Source organism: Protobothrops mucrosquamatus, unplaced genomic scaffold (assembly GCF_001527695.2).
Source record: "Protobothrops mucrosquamatus isolate PMUCROS unplaced genomic scaffold, P.Mucros_1.0 scaffold233, whole genome shotgun sequence".
Classification (NCBI taxonomy): Eukaryota; Metazoa; Chordata; class Lepidosauria; order Squamata; family Viperidae; genus Protobothrops; species Protobothrops mucrosquamatus.
The window spans coordinates 1,264,232-1,283,181 of record NW_015386584.1 but is presented as its reverse complement, the minus strand read 5'-3'; the positions used below and the strand labels follow the sequence as shown (position 1 = coordinate 1,283,181).

The following is an 18,950-nucleotide window of genomic DNA, read 5'->3' as shown; positions in this document are numbered from 1 at the left end:
TCCCACTCCCAACTCGCCCAGGCGCCGCAGCATGATACCGTGGTCCACGGTATCAAAAGCCGCTGAGAGGTCCAAAAGAACTAGGACAGAGGAATAACCCCTGTCCCGGGCCCTCCAGAGATCATTCACCAGCGTGACCAATGCCGTTTCCGTGCTGTATCCCGGCCTGAAGCCCGACTGGAGTGGGTCCAGATAGACTTTTTCCTCCAGGTGCCGAGGGAATTGCTGCGCAACCACACTCTCAACAACCTTCGCCACAAAGCGAAGGTTGGAGACCGGGCGGTAGTTAGCCAATACATCTGGGTCCAGGGAAGGCTTCTTAAGGAGGGGCCTCACCACCGCCTCCTTTAAGGCTACGGGGAAGGCACCCTCCCGTAAAGAAGCATTTATAATTCCCTGGAGCCAGGCTCGTGTACCCTCCTAGAACTCTTTAAACAAAAATACCATTGAAGATTGTTGAAAAACATACTCTGCTAGCTGATGATAGGAGACTGAGTTACATGTTACATATAGGAAAAGGCATTGTTCCAACAATGCAGTCGATACTGAATCTATATTACATGCATTTCCTGATCATTCCCAGCGTAAAATACATTAGTTTTAAAATGCCTCAATGATTCCTGACTGACCTTATGTGCATTCCTAACTTAAACAGTGTGAGACCTACTTATAGAAGTTAATAGGGAGCCCCCTAGTGAATTGTAAGACTGTGGGCTAAACTGATTAGTTGAAAAACATCCCGGAAGATCATGGCAAATACAGTACATTCCATATTTTTGCCAAGAAAACTATACATATTGTTCATGAAGTCAATAGGTTCTGAACTCAATTTGAAGAAGGCTTGATTTTACTTACTCCATAATTTATCTCTACATAAACTACCTTTCTTTGAGGTATATAACAAGAGTGATCAAGAAAATATTCTAATAATTGATTATTATGAATAATTAGAAATAAATATTTTAAAATTAATTTTTGTTGAGATTTCTTGGCTTACAATATAAATATGTTATTCAGATGTTTAAAACAAAGTAAGATTTGAATTCTTTTACTGAAATCTGAATGGCTCATTCCAACTTTACTATTCTGTGAAAGCAGTTCTTTGAAAAATTGAATCTGAAAAAATAATTAGAATAATGTGGGACTAATAGGAGCACTGGTGGCATAGTGTTAGAATGCAATATTGCAGGTTATCTCTGCCTGCACTCTGGAGTTCAATCCTGACGAGCTTGAAGTTGACTATGCCTTCCATCTTTCCAAGGTCAATAAAATGAGACCCAGATTTTTGAGGGCAATATGCTGACATTGTAAACTGCTCAGAGAGTGCTGTAAAGCACTATGGAGCGGTATATAAGTTTAAGTGCTATTGCTAATAATATGACTCTCCCTTTGCCTCTTTATTTTAAACAGCCAGCACACCCCATTTCCTGCGCCTCCAGAGTGTAGAAGTCAATGCTGGCCAGTTTGCTACTTTTCATTGCACCGCCAATGGTAGAACTGTTCAAGGAAATAAGCTTTGGCTACAGGTAACCTTGTTTGTTTTTCTTTTCTTTCACTATCAAAGTGATATTTTGAAAATGTGATAGATTTATGACTATCCAAAAGCCAAGAAAGGATTTGTGGCAAATGAGAAATAACAAATAGGCACTAGAAATTTTTCTGTTTTGATTCCAGTGATTAAAAGCAGGGGGAAAGAGTTTATAGGTATTCTTGATTAACAACTTGTCATTTTGCAACTGTTGTGACAGTTATGACAACCACAGGAAAGATGCTTAATGGCCTGTAAAGTGCCTTGGGCCATCGTAAATGATTTTACCACTGCCCTCCCCCAGTCCCCCAGACCACAAGCTGGGTGGGTCAGCTTTAGAATTGTAGAATTCTGTGGTTAAATGTTTTTTTGCCAGTTTTCCCCAGAACTACCCATTCAAATGCCAGCAATGTTTATTTAACAATTGCAGTGTTTGCTTAATGGCTGTCGCAAAAAAGGCCAGAAAATTGCTTCCAGTCATGTGGGTATCTCGACTTACATCTGCAATGACTTATAACCATTCTGGGATCAATTGTGGAAGTATGTCTAGGGCTACTGTACATTAATACAAATCTTCGGCATCCCCTGGAAGATATCTCATTGTTTTTAATTTCATGCTATTCATTATAAAGCAGCAGCATACTTTTTTTTAATAAAATCATGCACCTTTGGAAAACTTACTTGAATTATAAACTAACATATGGCAATTGTATTTAGATAGGAAAATAAATTGGTGTGTGTGTGTGTGTGTGTGTGTGTGTGTGTGTACTTACTGCCCCAGAATTTCAGCATGCCAAGAAGTCCTTTTGCTGACGCATGGCAAGCAGCCCAGAGCTGTACAGGTATGGCGCTTCTTGGTATACCACAGTTCTGGGGCTTTTTGGCACACTCTGACAATGGGACTGCTAGGCGCATTGTGGCAATAGGGCTGCTTGGTGTACCATGGGGTTTGAGGAAGCACTCCTTGAGGGTGGTAGCAAGCCTAATGGAAGGGAGGAAGAAGTCTGTGATTGCACTAAGAGGGTTAGGGAGGAAGATTTAAAAAAAATATTGCCCTGTGATGCACCATTTTGCCCAACTGAAGTTTACAAACAGGACCATTTCCATAATATATAGATTATCCACAAAGTATTTATACATTTGTATATAATACCATTTATATCTAGATCTTGTTCTTCTTGCAGCTGATACTAAGCATCCCAAGAACTTATTGAGTCGGACTCTGTGAAAGAAGTGGGAAAAAGAAATAAGTTGAAATTTCTAAGATTTTTTAATTCCTTGGAGTGCAGAAAGGAAATCTAAGAAACTTCCTAACCAAGAGAAATCAATTGAGAAGCTCCAGAGAGTATTACCAGTGGTGTTGTCAATCTACCTTGAGTCCAGCAATTTGATTTTTATGATTAATAAGCCCATTAATCATAAAATTATGGATATAATTTACTTGGACTTCAGTAAGGCATTTGATAAAGTAGACACATCTACTACTTGATAACATAGAAAAATGTGGGTTAGACAGCTTAACCACTAGATGGATTCTTAACCGGCTGACCAACCACACTCAACGTGTAGTCCTCAATGGAACTGCATCTATATGGAGGGAAGTATGCAGTGGGTGACCTCAAGGCGGTTTTAGGCCCAGTACTCTTCAACGTCTTCATCAATAATTTAGATGAGGGGGTTAATGGGGAACTCATCAAATTTGCAGATGATACCAAGCTGGCAGAAATAGTCAACGTTCTGGAAGATAGGCTTAAGAGACAGAAGGATCTTGACAGACTTGAACATTGGGCACTAACAAAATGAAATTCAGTGATGAAAAATGTAAGGTTCTACATTTAGACAAGAAAAACCAAATGCACAGGTATAGTATAGGTGATACCTGGCTCAATTGTAGTAATTGTGAGAGGGAGTTCTAGTGTACAATCGGTGTACAATCAGTTAAATTTTATCAGCTGCCAAAAAAAGCCAATGCAATTCTAGGCTGCATTAACAGAGGGATAGAATTAAGATCATGTGAAGGATTAATACCACTTTATAATGCCTTGGTAAGACCACACTTGGAATATTGTATCCAGTTTTGGTCACCACAATGTAAAAAAGATGTTGAGACTCTAGAAAGAGTGAAGAGAAGAGCAACAAAGATAGTTAGGAGATTGGAGACTAAAACATATAAAGAACAGTTGTTAGAATTGGATATGTCTAGTTTAATGAAAAGAAGGACTGGGAATAACATAATAGCAGTGTTCCAATATCTCAGGGGTTGCCACAAAGAAGAGGGAGTCAAGCTATTGTCTAAAGCACCTGAGGACAGGACAAGAAGCAATGGATGGAAACTAATTCAAGGAGAGAAGCAACCTAGAACTAAGGAGAAATTTCCTGAGAGTTAGAACAAGTAATCAGTGAAACAACCTTTTTCCAGAAGGTGTGAATACTCCAAGACTGGAAGTTTTTAAGAAGAGATTGGACAACCATTTGATTGAAATGGTATAGGGTTTCCTGCCTGATCAGGGGATTGGACTAGAAGACCTCCAAGGTCCCCTCCAACACTGTTATTAATAATAATGTAATAATTCATCCCTTTTGTTTAGAATTTTGTTATTTCATTTAGGCCGTTTAAGTAATGGTCATTTGGAGGATAGTTAACCAGTTTAGTTCTAATATATATGAAGTCTTAGAATTGCTATATTCTGTAATATTTTTCTTTAGATTTTTCTTTAGATTTTTATTTAGATCATAAAAGTACATAGCTGTCATAGGGCCACTAATCAAATAATGTCTTTTCACACTATGATGGTTTGTTTCATATATAGGTCTACAAAGAATGTTCCATAATAGTTCAGTTGTACTGCGCTAAAATAAGTACATGCATAAATAGCACTTTCAGCATGTTTTTCTGTAGCTTTTACAATCCCTGGTTGCATTGTGTTTGTTCATTCCAAGAATTTATTATTAGGATAGCACTGAATCATGTGAAAAGGTAATACATAAAAAGAGTTCAGAGTATGTGCAGGATTCTTGCTCCTAAATAGTTATATTTTCTTTGGCTATATAACTGATGAGTGATGCATTGGCATTTAACACTCTTTGCTTCCAGTGCCTGATTCAGCAATCTAGTTAGCTTTGTATACCATGTCATTACTATATTATTAGGTTTATTGGTGGCTTTCAATACCGTAAACCACTCTATTCTTCTGAGCCGGCTCCATGGGTTGGGAATTGGGAGCAGTGTGTTATAGTGGTTCTCTTATTTTCTCCAGGGCCAGTTCCAGTCAGTGTTGGTTGGCGGGGAGAGATCGTCCCCTGGGACTCTCCTTTGTGGTTGCCTCAAGGTTCTTTTCTCTTTCCCCTCCTTTTCAACATCTACATGAAACCGCTGGGTGAGTCCATCTGCCGGTTTGGGGTTTGGTATCATCAGTATGCTGATGATATCCAATTATGTCTTCAGACTTTGAGCTGGCCAAGTAATGCTATCAAGTTACAGTATGTCCCAGTGCCTAGAGACTGTATGGGTTTGGATGAGGAAGCCACTGCCACTGACTTAGACCTACTGAGTGCTGTGCGTATTTGAATGCATGCATCTGGGGATACTCCAATTTTGACTGAGGATGGCGTGGAACTCTCCCATTCAAGAGTGACGCACAATTTGGGGTTCTTCCTGGACTCATAGCACTCACAGGATTGTACATGCCTGGCCTGTTCAAACTGGTTGGTTAGCATGCTCCATGTTCCATTGATTAAACAATGTCTGGAGCTCAGAAGCATGCCTTCTTTGTTACCAGTGCCTGTCCTCTGGAATGAGGTCTTCTCCCAAAATTCAAGTAGTCCCACCCATTGGTATTTCAAAGGGCCTTAAAGACCTGGCTCTTCGCACAAATATTTGGAGAGGATGCCCCTTTCTTCCTTCCTTTCCCCTCTTGGTTTATTTTCCTTCCATATTTTTCTTTGTTTTGTTCTGTTGCTTGTTTTTAAATGTTTTTAACAATTTGTAAACTATCCAGAGTCACTGGTGTTGGGTGGAATTTCAGTTTAATAAATAATAATTATATTAACTGGACACAAGTTGAACTGGACAGTTAGGACTAAAAAACAAGAAAATTGATGACTGTTCACCATAATTTAAAACCCCTAGAGCAGGGGTAGGCAACCTTGGCTCTTTTATGATTCATGGACTTCAACTCCCAGAATTCCTGAGCCAGCTGCTAGCTCAGGAATTCTGGGAGTTGAAGTCGAGTCATAAAAGAACCAAGGTTGCCTACCCCTGCCTTAGAGATATTGATAGATTATGCCTGACCTGCAGAAATGGAGGCAGAGGGTTACTTCAAGCAGATTATTGTACAATATAGGCTTTTTGCTCCTTAGTTCAGAAGGAAGCAAATTAGCGAAACAGATTTTCTTTTACTGCATGTTTTTACATTGTAAAAAGCATAGTCTTTCAGTGATGCTAGATAGTGATTTTATTTTGTTTTAATGACATCATTTAAAATTAGTTGTACCTTATTTTGTATTTTAGTCTTTATGCAGCTTGTCTGTCTGAGCTTCTGTTTCTTACTCCTATTTTGAAGCCGGATACCTTCCTATTTCTTTCTTACTGGAGCTACTGTATAGTCAGCTTTAATGCACTGTTTCTTATTTAGCATACATGACCATGAGAGGTTAAAAGCATCCACTTAGTAAGGGAAAAGTAAAATAATCATTTAAGCTAGAAAGTGACTATCAGTAAATACCATTAAACTGCAAGTCGTATTCATGTTCAAAAATTCACAGAAGAAAATAAAGGTAAGCAATTCAAAATCCAAAAGCTTTTGTCACTATAGATGCAGTAGAGCATAAAGCAGGATTAATCATTAACAGAAATTCATGTTCTCCACAGCTGATGAGAATGAGTAAGAAATAAGTACCTTAATACCTTAGTAGCTTCATGCATTTTCTGTTCTTAATAACTCAGGGTATTTCTGCTGCATTTTTTATACAACTGAAAATGTTTTATTTCCAGACATAATATAGTATATATTACACACATAGATAAAGTATTTGTAGCTATTCATGCTGAAAAGTAAGTATGAAATAGCTTTAAATAATATACATGTACAATAGTTTATGTTTTAGGGGGCATCAGGTTTACAATTGTAATGCTTCTGCCAATATCGAAAATTAGTAAAGCCTATTTTTAAAACAGGTGTATCTCAAAGAAGAATTATGGTCAGGAAGAGCACAGGCTAATATTGTTTGATGAATCAACTATTATTTTAGGAATCTTACCTTCAGATCAAACTATCTTATAAATTACTGTGAAATTGTTTATTAATAATTACTCTTATGTAATTTCATTTGTTTTATAAGGACATTCAGAAGTAGAAATCCAGTCATTGACAAATAATGTAAAAGTTTTAGCACAGTTATTGAAAAATCATCAAATAATTCAAAATGCAGATTGTGCAAAGAAAACAGTGGGTCATATATTCACCTTGTTCTAAAAGATCACATAAACTTATTGTAAATGACAATGTGCAGATTAAATGATCCACTGGAACATCTGTAAAAATTATTGTTTTCCAGTGAGCAAAAATTGATGGAACATAAAGTTGAAAAAAGTAGTTGAAAATGAGCAGTTTAAAACACTATGGGATTTCTGAATAGAAACTGATAAAAACGTGGCTCATAACACATCATATTTAACTGTGGTTGAAAAGAATAAAGTGCTGTTATTTGATAGGGCAATACCAGGGGATAGTAGACTAGAAGATAAAATATTGGAGAAAATCACAAAATATTAAGATTTGAAAATCGAAGTTCAAATATTATGGCATAAACCAGCTTTGGTAGTCCCTGTGGTTATCAGCACGCTGGGTACCATACCAATAATTCTTCAGTGACACTTAGACATAATCTGCACATTAACAAAATTTCCATCTGTCAATTACAAAAGGCCACAACATTTTGATCCACACGTATATATTATGTTAATACATTATCACCTCCTAGGTTTTTGGGATAAATGATGCTAATGAAGGGCAACTTCAGCTAAAGAAATGGCAGCTATGATTTCACATTTTTGTGTATATAATAACTGTTTGTTATTTATTAATTGTACACCACTCAAAGTCACTACTTTGTGAGATGGGTGACCATTTAAATTTGCCGAATAAATACAGTATATGAACAATAGCTTTTTTATTTTCAGATTCATATACATAGGTTAATGTTACTTTCTCTAGAAATAGAAATACAACGTTTTTAACTGACTGCCAAAATATTTTTGAAAGCAAAATTCTGAAAACACTGCAATACATCTGCTGTTTATCTGTGGAAATTTCATTGGCAAAACAGGTTTATTTTTATGATTAAACAGATTTAAAAGCATATAATTTTGTTAACATTAAACGTATTTAACAAAACAGATTGTACTTTGAATAAAATGAAAAGATTGCTGTTAGAGAGTTCATAGAAGCAGAAGGCATTTCATATGTGGGCTTACAAATATGTTCATTGGATGGTTATTGGGAGTGAAACATTTAGAAACAGAAATTAGGAATGAAACCATCAGCTATTTGGTAGCCTTAAATTTTGAGATATTTCTTAAATAAGGTGAACCTACTTATTTATATAATATTACCCACAACCTTATACAGGAAAATACTACAGGGGTTCTAATTTATCATTCTTTCTGGTTATGTAGAAACTGCTAGTCAAGATGTAGCCTGCAGTTAATGTAGCATCTTCACCTAGAGATGGTTTTGGAAGTTTTGTTAAGCAGATTTCAAACTGGTTTACATATATAATATCTTTTTAATGTAGAAAAATGATTAGTTCCTACAACTAGATTAAAGGTAAATGCTCTAATACTGAGAACATATTATATTACAGAATCAGAGATAAATCTTAGGGAAGGATTGGATGCATGAACTGCAGCAAAAGCAGAGTGCTATCATTATTTCTTTAAGTCAATGAACAAAACAAAACCTCCCATTGGGTTTAACCGCTTTAAATTATATTCATATACTAATGGGATAAGCACCCAAGAAAAGAATGGTTGTAATAAATCAGTTACTGGGATTCACTGCATTAGATATATTTCCAGATATATTTAACTTAGTTTATAATGATTTGTGATAAGGAGAGCTGCAAGTTGCAGTTATGAAAATAAACTGCAGACATGCAAATGGGTTTAATGTACTGCCAGTTTTCACCAAATATAGAGAGCAAAAATAAAATAAAAAAGCTTCAGGAATGTCCTCATCAAGGAAAAGTTTATTTAGAAAATGAAGCAGTACTGAAAGTTATTGGGGAAGTTTAGTTATTTTGCTCTAGTCTTTGACAGTCTGAAGCGAATGAGGAGTTTTGCCTGAAGCTGGCAGTGAAAAATGTGAAGTAGTGTAAAAGAACATCTATTACAAAGAGCACTGAAACTTTTTTTTACATTTTAAAATGCATTAATTCTAAAGTGTTATTTTTGCTCATGATAGAAAGTGATATATTTTTATCCAGCTCAGGGAAAAGAGAGTCTGGACAGTCTGTACGGTTTCAACTCTTCTTTGAAGGCCATAAAAAACTGGATTGGTCCAGAAAAATCTGTAGGAACAATGTTTTGAGTCTGTTCTCTCTTGTGGGAAGGTATTTGTTTAAAGGACTCCTATGCCATCTTGTCACTTGTTTTTTACAGGTTTGATCTTATTTATAGACACAGCTTATCAAATTCAACAAGATATATAAATCCAAAGAATGAAATAAAGACTTGATTGTGATGATTTATTACTTTGTATGTTTCATTTGGGAGTTTTTCTTATCACTGATTTGCAAAAATGAGTATAATCAATGTTCATTTAATACTGAAACTATGCCATGAAGCCCTGACAGAGTCAATAATATACTAATAGTTCTGATTAAATTGATAACATTATTTTGTTTTTAGAAACTAGAACATCTGCCACAAATCTTTCACTTCTACCTTCTTTTTTGTGTTCTTTTTATCTGTTTTTGTTCTGTTTTGTTTAATATGTATGAGAAATAAATGCACTTTTGGAGACATACGGTCATTAGATTTCCAGCTCACACAGAGATTTCCTGAATACACTTTTTTCGTATGTTTATAAGGTGGATGTAACCACAGGAAAACAATATCATTTAAATATTCTATATTAAAATGTAATTATTTTAATTGGACCATATGAAATAAAGAAGGAAAGAAAACCTTAACAGCCAAAAGCAAACAAAGATACTATAGGTGAAAATGCTAATATATGCAAAGCACATGTCATTCTCATTTCTAAGGAAGAAAATTGACTTAGTTATAAAAGCTACTCTGGGAAGTCATTACAAAAGTAAAAACATGACCTCTGTGAAGCAGTTTGCTTGAGATTATAGTACTATTATTTTTATTGTTGTTTGTCTGTTTAAAAGCAAAATTTCCTTTTGTTGGCTTTAAATAAATAGTAATTGCACCTGCATTATAATGTAATATACAATTTAGGGGGATGTATTACAGAATAGTCTGGAACATTTTCTGTTGAATTAATGTTTTTAAATAGATCTATTATCTGAAAGCTTTCCTACTTTTTCTTTCACTATCATAAGTGTAAGATATTTCAGAAATGGGCTCAAATAACATAAGTGTGCTTAAAATAATGTTGCATGTATTGTTTGTAAAAAGGATTCAAATACAAACTCAAGCATGCTTCCCTTCCAAGCCAATAACATTTTGAGTCTGAGTTGAACTCTTAAGTAGACACTACTAACAACTCTTTCAAGATGGTTCTTCTTTTCCCAATAGTCCGATTAAGTAGTTCAGAGAAGGAGAAAACCAGGAAATGACTACCTGATAAACTGCTCAGCAAGACATTCTCACCTCTTCCACAGACATTGTGGATGTCATGGTTCCAACAGACAGTGACAAATAAAGCAGAACTTCGAGGCTTGCAAATTCCTCAAAGAACATGTTTATTAGTTACAAAGCATTGGCACGGTCAAAAGTGAAACCAAGTCTGGATACACAAGCAACAATTCCCCAATACAAAGTTAAATATCCCACCCACAAAAGCTACGTAAGCAACTACGTTCCCCAATATGATTATTTACTGGGCTTTTTTATGAAATGCCCAGTCTCTAGTCTTGGGAGCAACCAATGATCTTGCTTCCCACGGAACAAAAGATTATTTTGACGAGCGAAGTACCTGGGCAACCACCCTCCCTCCATTCAACCTAGAATGAGAAGGAAAATGGCTGCAGCCATGCTCATTTGTAGGTTTGACAGTGGGTAGATATGGGAAGGAATATGGTATTGACCACATCAACTAATTCACTTTGACTATTGTATTCCTTTTCTAAAGCAATATCCACCAACTATCCTGTGGGAAGTAAAACATTTGCTTTTAGATAATACTTATTTCAGAGGGAAAAACAAAGGTAAATGTTTTTAGAAACATTTTAGTATTAACTGTACTGTATTAATTGTGATATTAATTGCATTAGGCTGAAAAATGATGTGAAACTCAACCTTCCCGCCTAGTTGTTCATATACCTTCCATTTGGGAATGAAAGCCAGAAGCAATGAAGTTTCAGTGAGTTCTTCCAGTTCCATGAATAACTGAAACATTCTCTTAAAAAAAAACCCAAAATCATTAGTAGTTTTTTTAAAAATTGCAACCACAATGATAAAAAATACAAATTAAAAAATGAAACAATAAGAAATAAAAGATCCAGATACAATTTTAGTAACTTATTACCTTCTCGTAAAATGCAATAGATTATCTCTTCTGCCCTTGTTCATGTCTTATCTAAAAACAAATCCTTAAACCTAGCATTTCAGCAAAAGTTCATTAAGAGTTACCTGAGATAGTAGATAAGATAACCTTTATTATCACTTTTTTCTGTGAACACACTGGCATGCATTAAAAAGTTACCTATCTATTTTATTCATCAAAATATGCCAACTTTATATTCCTTCCCTTTACTTTATCAATCTTGATTTTTAATCCTGTCAAATAATGTTCTAAAACTCAATTTCTTTTCATTTTTTTTATCCCTTCTCACAAAATTCGTCAAAGCATTAACAAATATGCTTTGTAAATCGAATGTAGGAAAATTATACAGATTACTGTATAACTGGTTGGTTTTTTATTTGTATATCCCTTTTAATTATTAAGACATCAGCCAGTTTATTTTGTATGTCCAGTGTAGTATTTTTTCCCCATATATTCTTGTAGACAATCTATAGAGGCAAACAGTGTTAATTACCTTCTAGCTCCATTGTTCAAAAATATCCTTCATATATTGAATGTTAAAATACTTTGTTCCGTATTCAAATTTAAGTATTCTTCTTTAATTATAATCTTAATTCTTTCTATTTTCCTCTAGTGTTGTACTTTTAGAGTCTTACTTTGATTTTTTTAAAGAATTGAAAAAAGAACATTTACTCATGTGAAGAATTTTTATTAATAATTTCAAAATCTTCTTTCAAATCTATCTGGACTTTTAGTCCCATTGTAACTTTCTAAAATCCAACTTTTTATCACTGTTTTGCTGTTCATTCCAGAAAAAAAGCCTTAAGTCATTAAGCTTGTACTTAAAACTTATTTTGTTAAGGACTGAAGGAAACTCATCTGTAAACAAATTTGCTGTAAGATTTGATCCAAAGTTTTGTAATAGCTGAAATTTATTTTACAAGCAATTTACAAAATTGCAAATGTGACGAGAAACAGAGTATACAAACACAGTGTCCTTTTGAAAGTTCTGGCATAGTTTGAGGAAAAAAAACAAAGCTCTGAACCACCCCAGACTGGTTATCTTCAGTTTGCCATTTTTTTCACCAGAAGTCTCAATATTTCACACATTCTCAAAGTGTCAACAGAAAAGTACAAGCTGATTTATGTGAAATAAGTGTTGCTTCCATATCACAAGCCAATCTATATGGGTAATATTTAAATCAAGTGATTGCTCCAAGGAAATAATTTACTACATATTGATAATGAAAATTTAGGGCTTCCGTTTTTTTGCATCTGCAGCACATGGCCACATGAGAGCGGACCTCCACTCCCCACGGCTAGTTTCTTTCTGCTTAGGGGACCCTAGATGGGTCCGAAGTTGCTCCGGAGAGGTGACTGTGAAGGAGGGGCGCCCCGTCGATCACGAAACGACAGCAATCGCTTCGTTTGATCCGGGAAAGCCCTGTGAACCCGACAGGAGAAAGGCTAGCGTGAGATCACCGTCTAGCCCAAGCTGTTTGCAGCCAAAGTCCCAGACCACGAACCTAACATCGGTGAACAGCATGCTTAGAATTGGTGAGAGTACTGATCTTCTTTCTTCTATCTACTATTTAAATCTTTGAAAAGATCCCCAAAGCAAGAAAATCTCCAGAAGTGAAGGGAGGGGACTATATCCCTATTGCCTTACAGACGGAAGTGGCGAATTAACATAAAAGATAGAAAGAGATATATTAAAATTTGATTTAAAATATTTCAGTCTGGACAAATCTAGGAATTAAAAAACTGTCAAGATTATACCCTAAAAATTTCTGATGGAATTATAAAAATATATAACAAAAATAACTTTCTGATTGAAAGAAAAACTGAAAAAAGAAATAACTGCTGACATCTAGTGGAGAATCAGAAAATATAACACTAACAATAAGGACTCAGAAATTGGCAGTATGCCCAGAAACAAAGAAAAAGTTGTTCCTTTGAATTGCAAATAACCTTGAAGACAGCTGTGTACAAAGGAAGAGCCAGCTATAAGATTAAAAAGTGTTTGAAAGGAAAAAAACAACACCACCTGGATTGTTGCTTGAACCTAAGGAACTGTTTGTGGAGGGGAAAGACCGTGGCTTTTTGGGTAATCTTTTAGAAGAGAATTTGCAGGAGGGATTTAAAATGGCTTAATATACTGAATCTGTAATTTTGATTGACTGATAAATTGACTTTTGAATTAGAACATTGATGAGGGATTGTTTGAAGGAGGGAGACAACATGGATATCACATGCATATCAAGGGATGACAGGATGCCACATTCAATATTTTCTCCTGAAGGACTTAGCCTGGAAAATCAAGGGCCTCCAGAAGCAATACTTCAAGGCATGATAAATACTTTCCCGGAGGAAATATATGTAATGTTAGGACAAATACAAATGACAATAGATTCAAATCACGATGAAATTCGAAACAATCTTGAGGATTTAAATAAGCATATTTCCAATCTAAATCTACAATTAAAAAATACCTAGGAAATAACAACAAAAGAACAAACAAATCAGTCAGCAGATTACAAACTAGAAGAGTATGATCAAATTGATGAAATAAAAAAGGAAAAGAAATACAATTTGACACAAACAGGAAAAAATCTACAAGGTTCTGATACAACAATAAAAATGAAATTATTAGGAAAACTATTAAAGTTTGGGGGAAAGAAAGAATTTGTCTTGCTTGCTTCATCTTTTGTATTCCCAACAACATTTGTAAAAATACAGGAACTGTTGGGTAAGCGGATTACATCAACTTGGAAAATTACTTGGCAAAAGAAGAAGATCAGAGACAGATACAAGAGATTTGACTCGTTCTACCAGATGGACTATTACGTGAATAAACATTTGTTTGAATATGGCTAAAAGAACAGAGAATTTTGAACATAAAGGGGCCTTATAACAAGACAGATAATGAGATTTAAGTAGTATAGTATGTTTTATAACATATTAAATGTTAAAATAGGTTGATGTAACTTTTATTTATATATAAGTAAAATATAAACTGATTAAAAAGGATGTTATATCTAGATACTATAAGACAGATAAAAAGTATAGTATTTTTATAATGCATAACATAAAATATTGGGATGATGTACCTAAATGGGAAAATTTAGACATGAGATGACTAATATGAAGAAATTATGACTGATAAGAATTGGATTGAATATAAGGGAATCTAAGTGAACAAAAATTATAAAAATAGGATGTATGCTGAATTAATGAGATGATGGTTATGAGAATAATATAAGCTGAAAAAAAGTTATATAGAGAGATTATTATTATTTGTATAAATATTAAAAATGCCTATACCTAATCATTTATATATTGAAAATATTAAATTATATTTTGGCTAAGGTTGAAGAAGAAAAATACAAATGGGAGAAGGGAAGATCAAAGAAATGTATTATTAATATATTAATTATGGAATTATCAAATTTAATCATTATTGACTGTTAATTAATTATTACTGTCCTTTTTTTCTTGTTAAAATATAAACCAAGACAACACGCTGTACATCAGGCACTGAAGATTGTTATAGTTAAAAACCAATAAAATATCTATAAAAAAAGATAATGAAAATTTAGAAATATCCTCAGTAAGTGAGAGATTATCTTCAGCAGATTATTTTTTAAAAATTTTCCAATGACCATTTTTTCCTACATGCATTCTGTTCATAGTATCAAACTGATCTTTCATAGTAAATCATGTATGTATTCACTTACTTCTTTCATGCCTCTGTGAGCAACAAAATTATTATTACTGTTAAGTTAGGATATTAGAAGAACATACCATTTACCACTACAATATAAAGAATTATTATCTCCCTGTGACCACATTGTCTAACAACTATCACAAATGCATTCACTCATAGTTAGGGGGTCCAACTGCAAATCATGATAACAAGATAAAAAAGGAGATCCTTTTCTGCTGGAAATGTAGATATTCACTGTGGTATATTTGATTCCATATTTGGCTTCGTGATAAAAAAAGAATGCACATATTCCCAACGGCATCATGCAATTTTTCCTAAAATATATAATTTGTACAAGAATAATATAACATTTTAGCACCTATTCAAAAATTAAATGTTATTTAGTCTGTATATAAATTTATGAACACCAGCTGGATCTCAATTACACAGGTGAAGGGAATACAGATTAGAATTTGACTTCCAACGTTTTTTTTTTAAATGCACCATTATTTATTAAATTTAGTTGCCGCCCATCTTGTAACAAAACAACTCTGTGAGGCTTATATGTTAAATGTTAAAATTCTAACAAATATTTCTAAAACAATAAAAATGAAAATCCAAATCAAGGTAAAATTATAGTTAAAAGAAGGGAAGAGAAGGACTGGATGTGTGGGGACATGATGGGATTGTCTTTTAATTCATCAAGCACCTCTGGTGTGATGTTCCCCATTCGGGCTCCAAGTCATCTTAGAGAGCCAGGTCTTCAGGCCCTTAATGGAAGTCAGAAGGGTGGGAACCAATTTCGCCTTAGGGTATAAAATGTTCCTAAAGGCAGGAGCCACATCAGAGAAGGCCTTCAACCGGAATTCCTTGACCAACAGGGCCCTGCAGCATGCCTCCTCTGAAGGCATAGGTAGTCTGGGCCAGTCCCAGTGGTGTGAGATGGTTTGTCAAGTAACCTGGACTTCTGCCATGCACGGCTTTAAGGATAGTAATCAACACTTGAGTTGCATCAAGAAGCAGACCTGCAGCCAATGCAGCTGGTGGAGCTTTAATGTAACATGGGTGATCCTAGGAAGCCCAAGAACTTCCCACGATGTTACACGCTACATCAGTTGAAGCTTCTGAATACTCTTCAAGGGTAGCACAATGTAGAGTGAAATATTTGTTTATTTAAAAAAAATCTGAAGAGGGTTAAGAAATAGTGCAAACAAATAGGAAGGATTAATATTTTGGTGTTTAATAGTTATTAAATAGAGAAAGAACTATTCTCAAAATGATTATATTTTTTAAAAAATTAAAAATATTTTGCTGAATGCTAAATTCAGATTCAGTTAATTCCAATTAATTCACTGTTTCACTTTTCTGTTTCATTTCAGTCAATTCAGCACGATATTCATATGGTTGATTATGAATAGTCAGGTTTTCTGTTTCTTATATTAAATTATGTACTGAAAATAAACAAACCTTTTTGAAGCTAGATTCATATTCAAAATTGTATTCCAAGTGTTATCATTTTTGAGGTTTAGCTTTTGGAAATTAAGTCTTAACAATTTGTTAAATAAGATAGCACTGAAAAATCACTTGCGGGGTTAAATTATTTTATTATTGTTATATTTATTACTGAAATTAAAATTTGTTGATTACTGTTCAATCTCCAGCCATTTGGCCTAATTCTGTTCATACTTAACTTTCACATCATGAATTATGTTCATGGATCAATGTTGACATTATACAAAGTTTTCCAAAAGCTATAAATAGCATAATAAGGTTACTTTCAACATGTTAACATCTGAACAACCATAATTAACCAACTAAGTTCAGCATTTCCCTAATAGTTTCTCTGTTTTGTTTGCTGATATTTTGTTAGCTCTTTCCACTTCATAAAGTCTTGAAGATTGGGCTTCATATGTTTTGCAACTTAAATGATAAAATGCTGAAAACATAAAACCCACTAGCATAATTTAAAGAATATTAGTTATGCACAGTTAAGCACTTAAACCTTGCAGACGCTCCTGGGCCTTACTTAAGCCTTTGGTTATTTGCAGTGCAAGGAAGTTCAACCTTGAGGTTTTCTATTCATTTTCTTTGCCCAGGCAATTTCCTTACCAAATCAGTATTGGAGAGAAGGTTGATGAATGCATAAATGCAAGAAAATGTTCCTGTCGAAGAATAAATGGAACAGGCATCTCAAACAAACATCCATTTATTGGAGCCAGGCTCTCTAGAAAGAATCAGGGATTCTTTGCAGGGGATGTGGGAGAACATATTCCCTAAAATAGAGATTCTAATCTATAAAGTTATACAAAGCAAGAAAATTATTTTTTGTGTATATATAAGTGCATTACAAAAGCTAACTTGCATTTTTTAGAAATCCAGGATGTTCTACTGTCACTTTAAAGGGGTAGATACGCATCTTGCTTGCATGTTCCGTTGATTTCAAATTGAATTTGATCATAAAACTCATCAACCTCCTCTTCTGTATCAGCAATTGGAACATAAATCTGAAGGATCATCATATTTCCATGAAATCTAATCAATATTATTCGCTCAGTGATTGCATTGTAGCCAAATGCTATTCTTGGTATACCCTTCTTAACCAAAAAAGCAACATAATCTCTTCGATGTTTTTCAAATCCTGAGTAATAAACAATGTAACCTTTTGTCTAATTCCAGTACATCTCAATTCATTGATGCCTAAAATGTCAATTTGTAGTGGTTTCATTTCATCTTTCAGGGTGTTGAGCTTTCCCATGTTCATGCTTTTTAATGTTCCTGCTTTAATTCTACCTTTGTAGCTTTAGTTTTTCTTTTCCTGTATGACAATATTAGCAACTAGACATTCCAAAGGCTTTAATCTAGCTGTGTCTTAAACTCTATTAGTTTTCTGAAAGATCTTCTGTTCTTTCTCAGTAGCATGTTGAGTGCCATCCGAGCTGAGGGGCCCATTCTCCTTTCATAACAACATCAGTCATTGTATATTTTCTATTCATGTGGCTTTCTTGGTAAAAATACATTAGTGATTTACCAGTGCTTTCTTTTTCACAGTATGAATTGATGCCTTTGCCACTGTCACTAAGGTGATTATCTGCCTCTGGTATCTTTCTAGACCTCTGCTGCCCAATATAGCTGGTTGCTTGCTTTAGCTGGGCAGCTGGGAAGAGCTTCATGCTCTGGGGGACCCTGGGAAGATATACTTTTGGCATACACTTCCAACACCATGACCTTGCCTTGGTGAGGAAACACAGCAGGTTTGGCAGGGGGGGGGGGACGACAGGATGACAAAAATATGCATATGCTTATTTATATACCAACATTAATCTTAATATTTACTGTAAAATAAATACTTGCAAATGAAATATATGTTAAAATAAATTATTGTATTTGTTTTTCATTAGGGATTGCTTGTACGGGATGCACCTTTGAAGGACATGAAAATTTTTAATGATCGTCGATTTGTAGCTTCTTTTAGTGTGGTGAATGCTACCAAACGGGATGCTGGCAATTACCGCTGCATGATTCGCACAGAAGGAGGAGTTGGAGTATCAAATTATGCAGAACTAATCATTAAAGGTATTTCAAAATTGATATGCAAATGAAAAGGATAGAGACCAAATCCCTGAAATTTTTTCATGTTAAACAAATTCTTTCCATTGGTGATGTTGCAATCGATTTAATTAAAATGACCAACTCCAGGCATGATGCTAATATAAGATGATAGTAGAGGTTTATCGGTTGTGATTATCAATTTGCATATACTTTACTGTGCAGATTGTGCCTACTCTGCATATTAATGCAGAGTAAGGAATGAGGGCCCAACTGATTTATACAAAATGTTCTACAGATTGTATAATGCAACAAAGAATGTGGCTCAGAAAATTGATATATTAATCGTAAGGTACTTGTGTTTTAGGCAGACAAAAATGAATTAATGATATACATCAAAAGGGAAGGTTTAGAGCAGTGGCTCCCGACCTTTTCTATACCCCACACCCCTAGA

The 18,950-nt window shown here is 34.6% G+C and overlaps 1 protein-coding gene across 1 annotated transcript in view; it reads left to right on the top strand.

The window, feature by feature from the left end:
• PTPRM (protein tyrosine phosphatase receptor type M) overlaps positions 1-18,950 on the top strand; it is a gene marked incomplete at its 5' end in the record, with an annotated part of 332,499 nt that overhangs the window by 40,696 nt on the left and 272,853 nt on the right. The window contains 2 exons of the mRNA XM_015814271.1: positions 1,411-1,526; positions 18,349-18,523. Coding sequence (XP_015669757.1) covers positions 1,411-1,526; positions 18,349-18,523 — 291 coding nt within the window. The remainder of the gene's footprint in view (positions 1-1,410; positions 1,527-18,348; positions 18,524-18,950) is intronic.